The sequence below is a fragment of the Ursus americanus genome, chromosome 6 (assembly GCF_024610735.1).
Source record: "Ursus americanus isolate L20-20 chromosome 6, mUrsAme1.1.p, whole genome shotgun sequence".
NCBI lineage: Eukaryota > Metazoa > Chordata > Mammalia > Carnivora > Ursidae > Ursus > Ursus americanus.
Genome location: NC_142132.1, coordinates 52,790,612 through 52,808,621, shown reverse-complemented (window position 1 = coordinate 52,808,621; position 18,010 = coordinate 52,790,612). Strand labels below are relative to the sequence as shown.

The 18,010-nt window shown below is 55.1% G+C and overlaps 1 protein-coding gene across 3 annotated transcripts; it reads right to left on the bottom strand.

Annotated features, from left to right (window-relative positions):
* Nucleotides 1-891: 891 nt before the first annotated feature.
* Nucleotides 892-17,865, bottom strand: DNAJB12 (DnaJ heat shock protein family (Hsp40) member B12). Of its 3 annotated transcripts, none has more exons than XM_045783401.2 (9): nt 17,631-17,865; nt 10,129-10,300; nt 9,252-9,397; nt 7,650-7,835; nt 7,452-7,531; nt 6,286-6,395; nt 4,520-4,692; nt 3,844-3,995; nt 892-2,725 (listed from the first exon to the last, which is right to left on the bottom strand). In XM_045783401.2, exons 1-8 carry the CDS (start codon nt 17,761-17,763, stop codon nt 3,874-3,876), a joined length of 1,122 nt encoding a protein of 373 aa, XP_045639357.1. In that variant the 5' UTR covers nt 17,764-17,865; the 3' UTR covers nt 892-2,725; nt 3,844-3,873. The 3 variants fall into 3 exon arrangements, with proteins under 3 accessions (XP_045639357.1, XP_045639356.1, XP_045639355.1); XM_045783400.2 differs by having other exon boundaries at nt 3,898-3,995; XM_045783399.2 differs by having other exon boundaries at nt 3,850-3,995; nt 17,631-17,863.
* Nucleotides 17,866-18,010: the final 145 nt, after the last annotated feature.

The window sequence follows — 18,010 nt, the reverse complement described above, 5'->3', positions numbered from 1 at the left end:
AGGAGATAAGCTGGCAGATCCCGGGAGCTTGGATGAACTAGCGGCTCGTTTTTGCCACCTGACGGTGGGTGGGGACCCTCGTCGAAGACTTTTTTGCAGCCAACAGTCGGACCGTCTGTCCCGCCCCTTCTGGCCGGCTGAGCGGCCCGCTGAGGGTAGGGGGATGGGAGGGGTGAATGGGGGCGGCTGGCGAGCCTCTGCCAACTGCAGCTGACAAGTGGTAGCTCGCAGACCGGGCAGGGCCGGCGGCGGTGACCCCGGGCACGGCCAGCCAATGAGCTCCGCGGCTGCGGTGGCACCACCGGGCAGCGGGCTGTCTTTGGCTGGAGCGGCAGCGGGCGGGGCCTCGGGCCGCCAGTCAGGGCCGCCCGGGCCCTGTCTCTGGGAGGCCCCGGCAGATCGGAGGCTCCATTCACAGAAAGCTCTCCTCGGGCTGCCACATTTTTAACTTTTCCGACCTTCTGGTGGAAGGGGGGGTAGGGCGGGCTGCAGGGTGGTGTGGGAAGCGTGTCTGGGGAAACTGCAGCCAGAGATGTAAAGAAACTTAAACTTTCCCCCTGCTCTGGATCCGGAGTGGGATGGAGCTCCCGGCCCAGGAGGAGGGAAGATGCTGAATGTTTTGCTCACAGCAGGGATGGAGAGAGGGAGTAGGAGCAGGGGGAAGCAGAGGTTACCAGGGACCCCAGGATCCTGGCCTGAGCCCCTTACCCTTTGTCTGGTGTCAGCCTTGGAACAACACTCGTGACCGAAGCGGCTGTCAGTCAGGGCAAGGGGTGAGGATGACATTCGGGACAGTCACCCCAGACTGCTGGTGTGCGCTGGGGTGACAGTAGCAACAGGTGTTTGCCCCCACCTCAGCCCCCCTGCTCAATGCAGACCCACAGAGGCCAATCGCATAATAAACATATATTTATAGATGTACAATTTCAGAATTCTAATTTAAGAAATACAGCTTCTCAGGGGATCCTTTAGGATCTATGTTCTTATTGCACATGGGTCAGCCCACCTAGGGACGTCTACCAAGACCAGATGGTCAGGGTGGTGGCAGCAGAGCACCGGGGCCACCACGCGTGGGGCGCTCTTGCCCACGTCCAGTTCTTATCGTCTCTCTGGGCCGGGTGGCTGCTGCATCACAGGCTAGGATCTCGTTCAAAAATCAGATCTGACACTTCTTTACCAAGCTTCCTTTCCCAGCAAGAATCTTATTCGTTGGGGGTGGGGGGGCTTTAAAAAAACAAACAAACAAAAAGAGCCAAGAGAAACTCTGGGAGGATGGCTGTCCCCTCTTGGCTGGCAGCTTGGGGAAGTAAGGCTTTGGAAGATGGCAGGCTCCAGGACACACCCACTGCCAGAGGAAAATTTGGGAAAAACGGTAATTTCAAAAGGCCCAGTATAAACTGTGGGAATAAATAAAACCTCCCTCCCTTCCCCTGGCAGCAACTGCTGTTGTGAGAAAAATCCTCACTTCAAGGTGAGTAGAAGAAAACCCTTCTGGTTCAGGTGCAGCCTTTGTCCAAAGTGCAACAGAAGGCCGGGTGGCATCATGTCCATGGATGGCGGAGACAGAGGTGCCCACAGGGCTGGGTTTTCTTCAGGAGTCAGCTGCTGCCCCAGGGTCTTGGGCACCACCTGGCTGACTCTTGGAGGAAGAACTGTCTGGAGTCCTTGGTGCCTGACTTGGGAAAAACCAGGGGCTACAACGCGGAGCTGTGCCCTGTGGCATCTATAAGGCAAAACCCACTTTGGGACTGGGGGGGGTGGTTAGGCAGAACTTGGTCCCCCTCTAACCCTGCTCTCTGCGGCAGCGGGGCAGAAGGCTGCTGGGCTCTAGGCCTAAGAGCCCACCTGAGCTGACCAAAGCTTGTGGTGGGTGGTCTCACACCTGCAGGCGGCCTGGGGCCTCCACCTTGACTGGATCCTGACAGGGTACCTGGCCCCAGGGGCACTTTCTCCCCTGAAAGCCTGCTCCCCTCCAGCAACCTGAGTTCATGATTACCGTTGCCATCAAAAGCAGGCTGGGGTTGAGGGGAACGTTAAAAGCTACGACCCGACTTCCCTTCAGGCTGTCAGCTATGGCCACTGTCTAGCCTTTGTAGGACCAAGTTCCCTTTCCCACACAGGCCTCGTTTTCTAAAACAGGGAAGAAATCAGCTAAACAACTTAACCAAATCCCTGCATAGTTTAAAAAGTAGACTATATATATATATATCTTTATATATGCTATTTACATATAAATAGATATATATATATACACATATACTTGCTCTATAAATTACATTCTATGGAGAGTTCTCATTCCTCCTCCTCCTATCCTTGGCCAACGCCTCCGACTGGCTTCCACGGAGAGGTGACCGGTGGTGGCTCCCTGGTGGTGGCTCCCGGGAGGGGGAGGAAGGCAGTTGGGCACCCCCTCCCCCAGCCCTTTCCATAGACATTTGCTCCAAGTTTTACATTCTACTTTCGTTGCCATGGTTTCCGTATCCTAGGAGAGAGCCGAAGTGGAGCCTGAGCCTCTGCCAGCCCTGGGAGGAAGGGAAGCAGCCCCGTGGCAGGTTTTCCTGTCCTAAGAGCTTTCAGCATTTACTGGGTGAGAGAGAGGGCAGCTGTGTGGCGTTCGGCCTCCAATTCCATTTTAATTTTTTTCTTTTTATGTCTTTCCTTAAATATACAGTCCATCACCTTGGCTCAGTGCATGTCACCAAAAATTCTCCAGGGATTTCATGGTCTGGGGAGGAGAGTGGTAACAGTTAGCTTGGCAGTCACGTGGCCTGGAGCCTCTCTCTTAGCCCACACAAACAAGCCCGCCTCCTGGCTGCTGTCCTGCCCACCTCAGCCCCAACCTGTCTCCCTCCTGCACTCTGTCACTCTCCCGGAGGCACTAGCAGATGGCCTCAAAGCACAGCGTCTGGAGCTGGACCCTTGCCAAGGGGGACACAGGCAGAGGACGGATGGGCAGGTACCAACACAGAGAGGAATCTTTACCGGCTCTGCCTACGCTCCTCTGGGCTTGGTCCAGTCTGTCCCCTCTGGCAAATGCTGGGAGCAGAGCTCACTACCCACATGCAGGGGTGAAGGAGGTGGGAGCCTGCTACCAGTGACTTGCATTTTTCCCCTTCTGTACGAAAGGCACTGCATTCGACCCTCAACTCATGACCTCTGCTCTCTTCCTTAGACCACAGGTGAGATGCCTGGGCAGGCCAAATGTCTGTGGCTGAGAGAGTGCCTGATTCCACCAGAGGGCGAGTGGTCAGGGTACACTGGCCTCTCCTGCTCCCAGCCTGTTGGCTCCCTCCCCGGCCCACTGTGGGGCTGCCCATCCCTCCCGTTCTATTTCCTTCTGCCTGGAAGGGCAGAGGAAGAGGATGGGATCTTGGCCCACCCATTCTCACATGTTTCTTCCTGATGTCAGGTGGGGAGTGTGTGTGTTGGGGGGGGGACCATCTTGGGATGAGTAATACTTGGCCTAAATAGCAGAGCACAGACAATAGTCTGTTGTACTTGGGAAAGGGCCATGGTGACTTGGGGCTGGATGAGACCAGGGAAGCCTGCATGGCCCTTAGCAGTGGCCTTGAGTTCCCCCTTCTGCCTGGCTCTTGGGATCCCCAAATTCCCAGGGCTAGGGAATTGGCGGGGCAGACAATAGCACTTGAGGCCCGAAACAGACCCTGGTTTCCAAGCACACCCTAGAGCTGCCCCAACTGCAGGCTGGAGGTCAGGCCGGGGACAAGGAGTCTGTGCCGTAACCAACAGGCCATTCCCCTCTCTCCCTCCCACCCTCCTCTGCCTCATGACCAGGACCAGAGCTGCCGGGAGCTGCAGAGCAGAGGAGGCCCTGGCTCATACTTGGACCTCGGTGGCGTGGCTGGCCCAGGACTATCCATGCAGGGAGGCCTGCACCTCTGACAGTCGGTTACAGCTCGGGGTGCTCATCCTCTGTGCTTTGTGATACATATCTGTGTCACCGAAGTAGCGGGCCCGGTACAGCAAGCCTTCCTCTGTAAAGCAACGGGGCAGAGTTAGGGTGCACCTGGGACCTCCCAAAGGCTCTCAGAGCCGCTGCCCAGCCTGTGGGGGTGGGAGAAAGGCTGTTACAGGCCCCGGATCTGGGGCCGAGCTGGCCTCCCTTCAGGAAAGACCCGGGAGAGCAAACACTATGGTCCCAACTTGCGAGAGGGAAAGAAGCGGTCATCCTGGTTTGACTGTCCTAGGGTCCCACAGATAGAGCTGGATGTCTGATCACGCGGCGGCCAGGACACATGCTCCAGTCTACCTCGACATCCCTACCCCCGGCAGCCTACCAGTCAGGCTGATGGCCGTGATTTACGGGAACCTGGAGGAAATCTCCAGGTGGGCCCGGGCTCCCAGCCCCACGGAAAAAGGGATGGGGATCCGCTCCTGACCGGGAGGTGGCTGGTACAAGGCCGTGCCAGGTGCTGGGTCCACAAATCCCCGGCAGGCCGGGCTCTCTCTTCCCTGCTCTCAAGCTTTGTCCTCACAGCACACACACACACACACTCACTCTGCTGCTTCTCCTTCCAGCAGTTGTTTCGGAGATTGGCGATGTAATCATCTTCCACGTTCCGTTCAACTGTTTTGAGGCTGGAGCCTGTGTACTCCTTCGAGAAGGTGTCTGCCACGTAGTAGACGACATTCAGGTTGTCAGTGACTCGCCTGTGGACGTGGCCCACCGACCTGGCCGGAAATACATCAGGCACAAAGTGGGCACCGGCCCCTAGGCCCAGGGCCCCCCAACAGGAGGTACGGCACGGGCCAGGGGAGGACTTGCTTTCTTCCTCACTACAGCAGCAAGTTGCACAACACCCAAAATAAGGGTCTGAAGGAACGGCAGGCTGTCCCTCCCATGGAAGCGGTCCAGACTATGGCCAGCCCTTCCTCAGGCTGTCTGCTTACCACACTGCTGACCTGGAGCCCATGGGGAGAAGCCCCTTTTTGAGAGGCTCTGGTCAGCACAGGAGCGGAGGCTGGGCTCGGCCTCTCATTAGGGGTGGGAGTTGGGCTCCCTGTGCCTCCATCTCCACATTCCTGCCCTAAGCCGATTGTTGCCCAGGGCCTGCCTGCCTACCCCGGAACTCCCAGTCTGGAGTTAAGACGCTTAGGAACATGACAGGACTCCAAGGAGCTGTGGCCTTTCAGCTCTCGGTCCTACCTTCCAGCTCCACCCACAGGCTCTGCAGGCTGTGGGAAGTGCCTCGACACGCTGCAGACAGAAGACGGTGCTGGGGGGAGGACAGCCCCTACCTGTCCTCTGTTGCCTCTCCAGCTGCAGAGCCAAGGGCTGGCTGGCTACAGGCCACAGAGAGCCTGGGCCGCCTGTGTGGGTCCAGCGGCCCCACTCTGCCCTCTGCTGGCTGAGAGGAAGGCCTCCGGGCTCCCAGACAGGGAGGGCCAGGCAGCTTGGAGAGCAGAGGGCTCCCACCAACAGAAGCTGACCACCCACGAAGTAACTATGTATCAGAAATGGTGCCAGGTGCTGGAGACAAATGAGGGGAGCTGATACCTTAAAAGGCCAAATAACTTGCCCTAGTTCACTAAAGGCTGCTGAGACCATATATTCATTCAACAAATACTGTTGAACATTACCAACAAGGCTGGCATTTTTTAACAAACATTTCGTTTATTTATTTTAAAGTAATCTCTATACCCAACGTGAGGCTCCAACTCAAGACCCCGAGATCAAGAGTCGCACGTTCCACTGAATGAGCCAGCCGGGCGCCCTGAGCCTGGCATTCCACGTGAATTACTTGTTTAATTTTCACAAGCAGATAGGTGTTATTTCCATTGCACAGATGAGGAAATCAAAGCTCAGAGAAGTTATGTAACTTGTCCAGGGTCACACAGCTGCTTGGTTAGTAGAGTAGCTGGGATTCAAAGCCACCTTTGCCCTGAATCTAGAGCCCCTATTCCTTCCATGGCCGCAAGGCCCCCAACCAGAACTTAAGAGCAGAGGTTCTTATCTCAAGGTCAGCAGATAAGATTGGGGGGGGGGGATGAAGCCTGTGAAACCACGCCCAAAGTTGTGTGCCTGTGCAGTGTTCGAGGGAAAAGATCAGCAGTTTTCACTGCATTTTCTTAGGGGACTGTGATCCTAAAAGACCAAGAACCGAAGCTCAACAGGGAAAGTGTGTTTTCTTGATTCTAAGGCAGACTTCCGCGTTGTGATCAAGGACCCGCAGGATGGGGAGGAAGGCCCCTGATGGGGGCTGAGAATCCCAAATCCCTGTCCGCCCCCCGCCCCCCGGCCCGTCCCTAGCTGCAAGTACTCACGGCCTTGGGCTCAGGCTGTACGGGGGGCTGGAGACCATGAGCTGGCTGAGAGCCGACACGAGGATCAGGATGAGGATGGGCATCAGTTGAACAAATACCCCCAGCCCGCCCTGGAGGGAAGAGCCAGTGGTCACCCAAGCTAGAGCGGGTGGGAGTGCGGCATCAGCCACCATCGCCACCAGCTGCCTGCCGCAAAGACGCCTGGGCGGCAGGAGGCAGCTGCCACATAAACAGGCCGCGACACTACTCTCTCGTCCTCCCTCCCACAGGCCCCCTAAATACAGAAGCTCCTCCACCTGCCAGCTCCCCCGGATGAAAACAAAACGGCAGCTGGTGTTACACAGAGGAAGAGGGTACCCACGTGTGTGTGTTGTCAGAGAACTACCCAAACCACGAGCAAAGCGGCTGCCTCCACTAGCCCAGCAGGCAGGGCTGGAGGGAGGTTTTCACTATATATCAATTTAAAAACTGCCAGTTAAAAAACTGTAAATAAAAATAAATTTGTTCACTGTGTAATAATTGGTGATTTAAAAAAACTCTTCTGTATGTTCAACACACACAGTTTTTAAAAAGTGAGTAAATAAAAACAAGGCCATGCTGACAGAACAGAGGGGACCCCCTCCGCCTGCCATAATTTTAAATGCTCTGGAATCGTCCACAGTTATCTTAATGTTGGTCAGCTAGCTGTTTTTTAACCTGTGGCACTCAAAATGCTTTTGTAGCACTGTGTGGTTATAGTTTTTGTTTTTAAGAGTGCCGGAAAGAAGCGAGAAGAGTCGTCAACCTTTGTCATCCTTGACAATTCTCTCATGAAGTTTCATTTCCCATTGCTTGGAAAATGTCACTGTGGCCTTCTGAACAAATGGATTGCACAAAGGCCATTCACACTCAAACCTGTCTGTAGGTGGAGAAGTTTCTGCATGACATTCCTAACAGAGGCCATCAAATCCCCACTCCTTCTGGGCGGCACTGTGGAGTGTGGCTCCCTCTAGTGTCCATCAGCAGAATGGCAAGGGGGGGCACTCAAGATGGCTCCTTGGCTGAGAATGGTGGGGGCACTGCCCTCCCAGTATGGACAGCTGGGGATGTCCCTTCCCCTTCAGGCCCTGCTCTCTGGGTGGGGCCTGGTGCCCTCCCCTGCCCTCCCCGGTGCCTCCCTCACTCACGTCACCCTGGTTCTCCCTGCGGTCCTGCCTTTGCTGGTAGGTATAGCGCATGCGGCCGTTGCTGTAGACGTGGACATTACCTGGAGGTCAGAGGGACTGAGTCAGGGGGTGGGGCTGCTGGGGAAGGAAGCAGCCAGCATCCAGTCTTCCACCATCACCCCCAGGGAGGCCTGGCTGTGGGGAGGGCGGGGTACTTACTAGACGGGAAGCCACCGCCAAAGAACATATTGAAGAGGTCCTCGGGGGAGATGTCAGCCTCAAAGCCACGGTGGAAGTCCCCATGCCCATGGCCGTGCCGGGCTGCCTGGCTCTTGTCGTCACCGAACTGGTCATACTGCTTCCTTTTCTCTGGGTTACTAAGTACCGCATACGCTGTGCCAATGGCTAGAAAGGAGGTGTAAGTCAGGCTTGAAGACATGGGGTGTGCTTGGGGAGGCTCCCATGGCAGCTGAGACCTCCCTTCCTTCAGATACTCAAATGGTGCTTTAGGAAGTGGGAGTCCTTGGGGCGAGCGGGAGTTTGGCTGTTGGGCACAGGTGGTGGCGACGGGGGGTGGGGGGGCAGCGGTGGCCAGGAATACCTCTAAGCAGATCTAGGCAGTCTGGGTCGGGTGGAGGATGAACACTCAGGCTCCTGCTCTCCAACTCAAGACGATGGTCCAGGTCCAGCCTTTTCTATGCCCCAGGTCCTTTATGGGCCTTATCTTATTTATTCCTACAGCAATTGCCAGGAAGGGCCGAATCGCCAGGTTCTAATCAAAACTTCTCCACTGTTGGTAGTGTGGCTTGGCGAGCCCTCTCCTCCCTGGGGTCCAGGTCCCAGCTTCTGTTCTTTGGCCTGGTCCCAAGGCCTCGCCATGAGGACTCCCCAGGTGGGAAACCTGTGCCTCAAAGGACACAGCTCCAGGCCCTCCTTAGTCTCTTGCTCCTTCTTAAGCGGCTCACTCTCTCAAAGGAGCGGGTCAAAGCTGCATCTGCAACCTGCAACCCTTGAGAGTAAGGAGAATCCCCTCCTCTTGCCCTCTTGCCATTCTGACAAGGCCCCAGGGCTAGATCTGGCCTCTTAGTGTCTGTCCTGCAGGCTGCAGGCAGAAGTCAGGGCTGGAGCAACATTAACCATGGCTACCTTGCCTTCCTACTCCTATTCACCCCCTGGGGCTGGCTGATGGGGGTGATGCCTGCAGACTACCCCAAACCAAGCAGGACCAACCCTAAGCAGCCTGGAATGGAGTAACGAGGGCGGGACCGGGGAAACGGCACACCAGGTCTCAGGGGTCTGCTCTGCCATCCGCTCCGGCACAGGTCACCACCTCATGTGAGTGTGTGTTATGTGTATGTGTGTGTGTGTGTGTGTGTGTGTGTGTGTGTGGTGCAGGGCTGGCGGTGGCTGCTGGTGATGACAAGGCCACCAGGTCACCGACCTGAGGCTACTCTGCCCCTCAGCACAGGCAAACTGTTACCAAGATCCCAAGATGGGGATGTGCATACAAGGTGAGTCGGGAGGCCTCCTTCTGACCCTCAACTGCTACGCAACCGCTAAGCCATTGGTCCTCTCTTGCCTCAGCTCCCCTCCTGTCATTCCTGGGGAATGTGGAGGAAGGAGAGGCAGGGCTGGTGATAGCTGAGCTCTGACAGACTCTGTAGGCTAGAGGTGGCTACTAGGACTTTCTTTCTGGGAAGCAGCTCCTGAGCCCAGGGGACCTGGGTCCAAGACCACTTCCTGGAAAAGTTGTCTTGGCCTCTTATTCCTTCTCAAGGGCAGGAGCTAACACCCGACAGCAGGAAACCAGGGCTGGCTTACCTTTGAAAGCTTCGGTGGCACCAGGTGCGTGGTTCTTGTCTGGGTGGAACTTGAGGGCCAGCTTGCGATAGGCCTTCTTCAGGTCCTCATCGGAAGCCCCTCTGCTCACCCCCAGGATCTCATAGTAATCTTTACACTGCTTGACCCTGGGGGAAGGGGTAGAGCGGGCCCAGGGCCGCGAGGTGAGGGGGGCGTGGACTGAGCAGTGTAGGCACACAGCTCTGAGCAGGGCATGGCTGACAGCTTCTTCAGGTCAGCTGTCAAACCTCGGGGACAAGGGAGCCTCAATAAGCTCCACCTGGGATGGGGAGCCAGGCAGGGCCCTGTGGAAACACCCAGAACACATTTCGGATTTCAGAGGGGGCAGCTGCTGTGTTTCGGGCCAGGAACCACTTCCGTTTGCTAACAGCACCCTCACCAGAGGCCACCTCAGGACTGTCAGTGTCCGTGCAAGGCCTACCAAGCCCTGGAGGGGTAACTGTCTCCTGTCTCCATTCCGTGCCGCACAGGCTCTGGTCTGAAAGGGTCTTTGTTGGGGGCTGGGGAGAAGCTGGAAGGGGAGCCCAAGCCCCATCTCTGATAAATAGAGCTGTGTAAAGAGGCTGGGGCTCGCCTGGCCGGCAGCAGAGGAAGCCAGCGGCAGAGTCAGCGTTTCCAGCCTCCGCTGTGGGTTTTCTTGGCGGGAGGGGGCAGCAGAGCCCTGATTCCCGCACTGTATTCCGGGGCCTGGTGAGCCCGCCCTGCTGGACCTCATCCATCCTCAGGACCCTCCCAGGCCCCCCCAGACCACAGGCAGATGTGAGGTGGAGGACACGCTGTAGGAAGCCTCCTCTAGATTCGGAAACTTCCCAGCAGCACCCTGCTCCGGCCCCTCTACCTTTTCACTGCTGCTACTTGCTCTGCGCTGTAGCCTTTGCTGCTCTCTCCTCCTCCAGCTTCTCCGTTGGCCGAGGCGGCGTCCGCCCCACCTGCTTTCCTGTGCGTTGTGTCTGTGGGTTGGGGATGGTCACCGGCGGACTGTGGTTTCTGGTTGAGGGACTCGATCAGGGCTGTGTGAAGCAAGCAAAGCATTCAGGGCTCCCGTGCCAGCAAGGCCACAGGCCATAGCTGAGGGGCTGCCTGGTCCTGGGATAGGCCACGACCCCACCCCCGCCCCACAACCCACCTGCTTCTTCTCCTGGCAAAGCCACTAGCTCCCTCCCTGGCTTGGGCCTGGGCCAGGGCAAGGGGGAGGGGGTGGGCGCTAGTGGGATAATTGCCTGCTCTTACCGGATCCACAGACCTTAGGACTTGTCAGGGTATGGGTTATTTTAAATGTTTTTTTTTTTTTAAGATTTTTCTTTTTAAGTGATCTCTACACCCAATGTGGGGCTCGAACTCATAATCCCAAGATCAAGAGCTGCATGCTCTACTGACTAAGCCAGCCAGGCACTCCTGGGTATGGGTTAATTTAAAACTCTGCATAAAAACATACTATAAGCCCTTCAGGTTTAAAAAAAATCCCAAAGTAGTGTGTTTGTTTATATATTTTTAAAAAGATTTATTTATTTATTTGAGAGAGAGAGAGAGCACATGAGGCGGGCGGAGGGGTACAGGGAGAGGGAGGGAGAAGCAGACTCCCCGCTGAGCAGGGAGCCAGATGTGGGGCTCGATCCCAGGACCTTGAGATCATGACCTGAACCGAAGGCAGACACTTCACCGACTGAGCCACCCAGGCGCCCCCTCAAAGTAGTGCATTTAACAGACTCTGTTGAGTGTCGAGATTGGCAAAGTGCTCTGCCCATCTCAGTGGGGACCCCACTGAGCAGAACCATCTGTTTCAGCTGGGATTGGTGGGAAAAGCCTCCTGGAGGCTTCTGCTTAGCTGTGATGGGGAATGGAGGCAACGAGTTTGCCCCAGAGGGCCAGAGCTGGTAGGAGACTCAGGATAAAGATCTTCTCTGCTACTCGCTATTCTTTACATTTCTCAAGTGGCTGGGCATGTCCAACAGCCTACTTCAATGTTCAGAGTCTAAGCTGGACATCAGCTGTCACCCTCAGACAGGGTTCCAGTTACTCAAACCCAACTCCATGGTTCCTGATACTCAATCAGGAAAAGCCCAAATCTCTGGCAAAAGTTCCCTGTGCCCATTTATTCCAGGCACAGAACCAGTTCTGGAACCCCCAGTCATGCCTAGGGTTCAGTGCCCTGGGAAGCTAGGCACCTAGACCACTGCTGGGATCCAGGACACTGTGCTGAGGAAGGACAGCAGTGCCCCCGGCTGGTCCACAGGTTCTTACAAACATGCCAGGAGCCTGCTGGGCTCAACGCACTGTGTTGGGTGTCAGACGCCCTCCAAAGCAACATACCTGCACCTCACCCAAGAGGCCAGGGGCAGGGCTTGCTGGGAACAGAACACTGGGACTCAAGTGGGCCACTGTGCCCTGAGCCACTTCTGTCTTCTTAGGTGATCTCACTGGGAAAGGAGCTGACAGTCAACCCTGCTGTGCATGAGGGAGGTGGAGGGCTCCTGCAGCAAAGCCCAGGAGCGAGCACTGAGAGGAGTATTCAGACTGAGTGCTCACTGTGTGTTAGGCAGGCCTGGACATGGTGCTCTCCATGTATTAGTTCATTTAATCTTGACAATGGCCTTAGAGGTCGGTCTCACTACTACCATCCCCATTATAAAAAAGACCTGTGTGTCTGATCTGTTGGCCCATGGCTGCATAAGCTGGGCAGGCAGCACTTAATGCCTGGATGCCCAGCTCCCAGAACCTTCTTCTTAACTATGCTATCCCGGACTGCCTGAGTCTGGCATCGGGCATGGGGAACCCCTTCCAGCACAGTCATTCCAAACAGAGAAGAGAAGTTAAATTCCGAAAGACCTGGGTTCAAATCTCAGCTCAGTCACATCCTAGCAGTACGGCCCTGGCCGATAAAAAATCTAAAATCTGTCTGAACCTCAGTTTCCTAAGGGATACACGGGTAGTGGGGTGTATGAGGATGAAATGAGATAACGTGTAAGCACAGAAACGGACTGAGTGAAAGTTCAAAATGAGTAGCTGCTGATATGACACAGGCTGATGAACCGGCTGGCTGGGGAGGGGACCCGAGCAGGTGGGGCCAGGGAGCTCCAGGGATTAGGAAGGCAAAGTGTCAGCACTCAGCAGGCTTTTCAGGCTTTTGACCCAGCTGGAACCATGAGATTTCAGCTGTCCCAGATGCCAGGTCCATGCCAGGCACCGAGGGAATGGCAAACGAAGAGAACAAAAGAGGAAGATATGTTGATGAAGATGGGATAGAGGGAGGAGCTGGTTTGCTGGGTTTGGAGGGCATTTAAAGAACTTATTTATTTCAGTTTCTCTGGAAGCCTCAGTGGTCCAGGCTGAGCTAATATACCCTAAGGACAACACAACCAACCATTCAACTGCTACAGATACACAGGAGCATCAGCCAGGAGCTGGGATGGACTCACTCTGGTATTTCGCAGGGAAGATTCTGGAAGCTTTTCAGGCTAGTTACATGGAGTCAACCACTCTAATATCTTTACATTGCAGAAAGGAAGCCCAAAGGGGAATGGATGTGCTCTGGGTCACACAGAAGGCTCCTGCTTGAGTTGGCCAATCAAGACTTCTGGTTGCGGACAAGTAGATCTCTCTCCTGGCCTGGACACCCCCTCAGCCAGACCTGTGGGATGTGACCGCCTTGCAAATGTCACAAAAGAGTATGACATGGAACAGCCTAACATGACTCTGGAGTTAGACAGACAACGCTGGGTTCAAATCCTGCCTCTGCCCTCGCAGAAAAGCTGGCAGAGACATCTAAAAAGACAGGAACTTGGTGGAAGAAACGAGAGCTGCAGCGGGAGAGGTGGCAGTTGCGGTGGCCTCTCCTCAAAGCCAGACTGGAGGGTGAGACTGCCTGGGTTCAGAGCTGGCTCGGCAGCTTGCTAGCGGGGTCATCTTGGACACATTAATTTAGCCTTTTCGTGTAAAACTGTTATCTCCCTCAAGGGAGTTGAAAAAGTAGATGAGCAAATGCATATAAAGGACTTAGCACAATACTTAGCAAATATGAAGTGTTTTCTGTTACTGTTCATTTTTATTGTAGCGCTCAAAGCGAGCTGGGAAAGGGAGGCCAGCGTAGGGCAACAGCCTGGGAGCAGAGCTGGACGGTGCGGTTCCTTTTGCTCATTAGCCAGTCCGTCCGTGAGGTCGTGATCTCTGCCCTCACAGGGTGCCGAACGGAAGGGCTGAGCGCACAGTAGGGCTCAGGAAGGCTGACTGACCTGCACGAACAGCCCTGCCCCGGGCCTCACCAGTACTACCCCAACTCTCACTCTGACACCCTGAAAGCAAAATCCCTCCCCCACATGCTGGCCTTTCCAGCTCGGCCTTCCTGACATCCCCAGGACCCGCAAGCAGCCTGCGCTGCAAGATTATCCAGGATACCCCTCTCTGTGTATGCTGGGGAAACTGAGGATGTTCTCATCGGCTCCCTGAAAAATCTGGGACTTTCCAGCCTTGTTGCTAAGCCTCAGGCAAAGGTCATGCCCAGTGGGCTGCCAGTTGCTGGATAGTAACTCCCAGAATGGGACTGACTGGCCCCACTAGCCCGGCCCTACGACTTCCCAGCTTAGGGCCCAGCGACTACTCCACAGTACAAGTGGCCGGCCGCTGGCTGCACCTCCTGCAGCATGAGTCTGAAACCCCCTTGTAGCCTTTTCACTGTGAGGTCCCTCGACCCTTCAAGGTTGCTCTGAGTCTCCTCTGACCTAACCTTTCCCTCTGTCCTTCCACTTCTCCTGGACCAATCTTCTACCCATGCTCTTGATCCGTCCCCTCTCATCTCTCGACTTGCCCTCTCCCAGGAGTCCTGACCGTGTTGCTCGCCACCTCCCCGATGCTCCACTGCACGGCTACCTGGCTGCTCTCTCTCCTGGGATCACCCCCTCCTGTTGTGGCTGCATTGCACTCTGTTGCTCCCCCAGTCTCTGCCCGTGGGCTAAGGACAGATGTGGCCCACAGTGACCCCAGCCAGGCATGACTCCAGCGGACGCCATCAAACTGACAATACCAGACTTTCAGCTGCAACCTGGGGCTCTCTCCTGAGCTCCATGCTGACAGCTCCTCTGGACCACCCACAGGCACCTTGCACTTGGCCCATGTCTTCCCACCCACCATCCTCAACCTTGCTTTCTCCCCGGTCACACAGGCTTGGAGTCCGTGTCCCCATTTCTCCTCAGCACACCGCCCTCATGCAGGGCGTGGTGCTGCCTCTCCAACGACCTGGTCCTCGTCAGGAAAGCCTTATCTCAGGCACTCAGAGTGCCCGACCTACTCACTGCAATGAATGGTTTCCCAACTGGTTTCTGACTCGAGGCTCTCTTCCCTCTCATTAACCCTTCATGCTGTTCTCTTTTAAGACCAGTACCCTTATCTTATTTCTGCTATCAAAATCTTCAGGGGTCTTTTCACCAACTACAGAATAAAGTGAATATCCTAGTCTGGTAGGAAAGGATTTCCACAATGTGGCCCCTTCCTACTTTCCAGCCTTAATCCTCTTTATACTCAAATTACCACCTCCACAGCTGCAAATCTTGCCACACGCAACCCTCTCCCCCAAACCTCACAGCTTCCAGCCTCACTGTCTCTTCCCCAGTAGATGTTTCTCCAAGTCCGCTCCCTTCCTCCAAACTGCAGTTCAAATGCTGTGTCCGTCTTCCTCCCTGAAGCTTTCCCTCGCTGTGATCTACCAGTATTTTCCATCACCTGTGATCTACCTGTATTTAAAAATCTCTCACTAGACTGCTGATAGCTCAGACTTCAGCACCCACCCACAGCACTCCGCTCCAGCTCACCAGACTGTGAACCCACGGAGGGCAGGGGCTGGGTCTCTCATGTCTTTCCTTCAGTCCTCAGCATCTAACACTGCGCTGAATTTTTCTTTAACCACAGTATTATTTTTTCTCTAACTTTGTCTCCTTCGCTAGATTATAAGCTCCTTGAGGTGAAGGATCATGTCTTACTGATCCTGCCATATATATGCACTTAGTGCCAAGCAGAGGACTTTGTAAATAAAACAAACAAAAAAAGTCTGTTGCATTGAACGAGCACCTGGAATGAGCTGAAACCTCAAACAGCAAGTGTAAACAACTACCTGATATTTTTTTTAACCAAGATTTCTCCATCCCAGGCCTACATGAACCCCAGGTCCTTGTCAGCTCAGCACTGGGCTGCAGATGGGTGCAAGGTGAAGTTTACGGCGGCATGAGGCATACAGTCTCTCCACAATAGTGGGAATATGACAACCATGCTGGTGACTATGCTGCCCAGCAAATTCCATTTCTTGAGCCCCGGGAAGGACACCAGTTCAAGCCCCCGAACTGGCCCAGGAGGCTGCTGACAGGAAGATCCCCAAAGGCTGCCTGCTCCTGAGCCCCCAGAAGCATGAGAATCTAACAGGGTTCTGAGACTGGCAGGCCTGACCCCACCCCGCTCCCCTCAGAGAGTGTGATTTATTTCACAGGGAAGCTCCTTGAGCAGGATACCTCAGGAGTCCTGGCAAATACAGACTGAAACCCTCTCCAAGAGAAGGCAAAGAGACCAAAGATTAACCTGTCGTCAGGAGGAGGAAAATTTGAGCGTTCCAGGTGGCCTCTTCTGCTGCTGTTCACCTTTCTCAATTCCAACTGTGGGCAAAGAAGGTTAGGAGGCTGACTGCTCTTTCATTTCATTCCTCTATTAAACATTTATAGAGTCACAGAACTTTCCAATTTCGAGCTGTGTAATTTTGGGCAAGTCCCTTGCCTCTGAGATATTTCCTCATCTATAGAACAAAGATAATGATCTTTGCTCTGCCTCCCTGATAGGGCAGGCTTAAGTGAGAAAATGCATTTGAAAGAGCTTCCCTTCTTTAAAAAAAAAAAAAAAAAGATTTAATTTTTTTTTAAAAGTCATCTCTACACCCAACATGGGCCTAAACTTACAACCTGGAGATCAAGAGTTGCGTGCTCTGTGGACTGGTCCAGCCAGGCACCCCTGGAAGGAGCTTTCTAAACAGAGAAGCCCTATGGTATTATTGTTACTCACATTATCTGCACCAACCCTCTAATTTCCCAGATAATAAAACCCAAGCTCAGAAAGATCACGTGGTAGCAGTCAGGATAAGAACTCAGGTCTTCTGATTCGGAGTACCTGTTACACACCAGACGGTTTACTGCACCATAACTGCTGGTATGATCCCTGTATCTTTAATGGACTCTTCCTCCCCCCCACCCCCCACCAAGATTTTATTTATTTATTTGAGAGACTCAGGAAGAGAGAGAGCACGAGCAGGGGAGGAGTGCAGAGGGAGTGGGAGAAGCAGACTCCCCACTTAGCAGGGAGCCTGATGCCTGGCTCGATTGCAGGACCCTGAGATCATGACCTGAGCCCAAGGCAGACGTTAACCGACTGAGCCATACTGGTGCCTCCGGACTACCTCTTTCTCCCTTCCAGCTTGTATCAAGAAAAACTTCTCTTAAGTCTTAGGTTAAAGAAAAAGAGGGTTCCTGGGTAGAGCGAAATGCTGAGTAGCTGTGACAACCTCACTAATCCCTCCCTGGTTTGGAAGCCCCAGCCCCGGGACACTTCGCAGTCTTGTGCTGTCCAGCGGTCCATACGCGGGGCGGGGGGCACTAATGGACTCTTGTGGGCGAGGGTGGGTGGGGCGGCTGAGGCCAGCGTCTCCAACAAGCCCCGAATCTCACAGGCAGGTGAAGAGGTTCCAGGAGGGAGTGAGGGGCCCGCTCTCAGGGCAGATGGTGCAAGGCAGTGGTGTGGGGCCCGGGCGGGGGGAGGGGGAGGGGGAAGCAGGCTCTAGTTTCGGGAGGCTGTTTCCTGGCCCTCGCCCGGAGACGTGCTAAGGAGTGAAGATATGAAGACGCCTTTCCAGGCCGTGCGAAGGTCAGAAGTCCTCCCCCCCGCCCCCGAACCCATTCTTCTCTCCGTCAGAGGAGTTATGTTTATTTTCCTAAACTATAATATTTCCCAGGCCGGCAACCGGCCCTGGGCCACCGAATGGCCCCTTGGGAAAAGTAGTTCGATTTCTCTTCCAGGCAAGTTCCCTCCCTCTCGTCCGCCAGCGCCTCTCATCCTCGGTAACTCCAAATCTCAGAGGCTTCCACAAGCACCCGAAAAGTTCAAGTCGCCGCTGCCCCTGTCATCAGGTGTCCAGCGTCCCGGAGAGGCGTGGGAGCGAAAGACTACACCTCCCAGCGGCCACCGCGCGTCTCAGTGCGCAGGCGTAGCCGCGCCTCGCTACCCCTCCCCCTCCTCCAACTGCTCCCCTCGGTCCGTTCCCGTATTCCCCCCATCAGTTCCAATGTCCCCTCTGTCTCTCTGGCGCTTCACACTCACCGCGAACTCGCGGCGTCGGGTACAGCCGCTGCGCCTTCTCCAGGAAGCGGAGCGCCCGGTCGGGCTGGTTGCTCTGAATGGCCTTGAGGGCGATGCTAATACAGCGCTCGGCTTCATCCTTGTTGGATTCCATGGCGGAACCAGAGCGCGGAACCAGGGAGGGGGAGGCCGGGCGAGCAGAGGGCTGCGCCAGCTGCCGGCACGTCGCGGGGCAGGCGGGCGCTGGATGATGACACAAACCCCTCGCCCCTCCTTTTCCGAGATTTGAGAGAGAGTTGAGCTAGGGCGGAAGTGCTACCGTATGCCTTCTAAGAGGGGGACGGCCAGGAGAGGTATTAACAAGGGTGCATGCCCAACATTCCTGGATCCCAGAGGGACAT

Excerpts from the sequence above, each read along its gene's own strand:
- DNAJB12 (XM_045783400.2), bottom strand. The coding sequence starts at position 17,763 with ATGGAATCCAACAAGGATGAAGCCGAGCGCTGTATTAGCATCGCCCTC. Across the intron at positions 3,996-4,519 it reads CTGGAAGGAGAAGCAGCAGA|AGGAAGGCTTGCTGTACCGG; the intron begins GTGAGTGTGTGT and ends GTTGCTTTACAG. Across the intron at positions 2,726-3,897 it reads GCTGTAACCGACTGTCAGAG|ACCATGAAATCCCTGGAGAA; the intron begins GTGCAGGCCTCC and ends TCTCCTCCCCAG.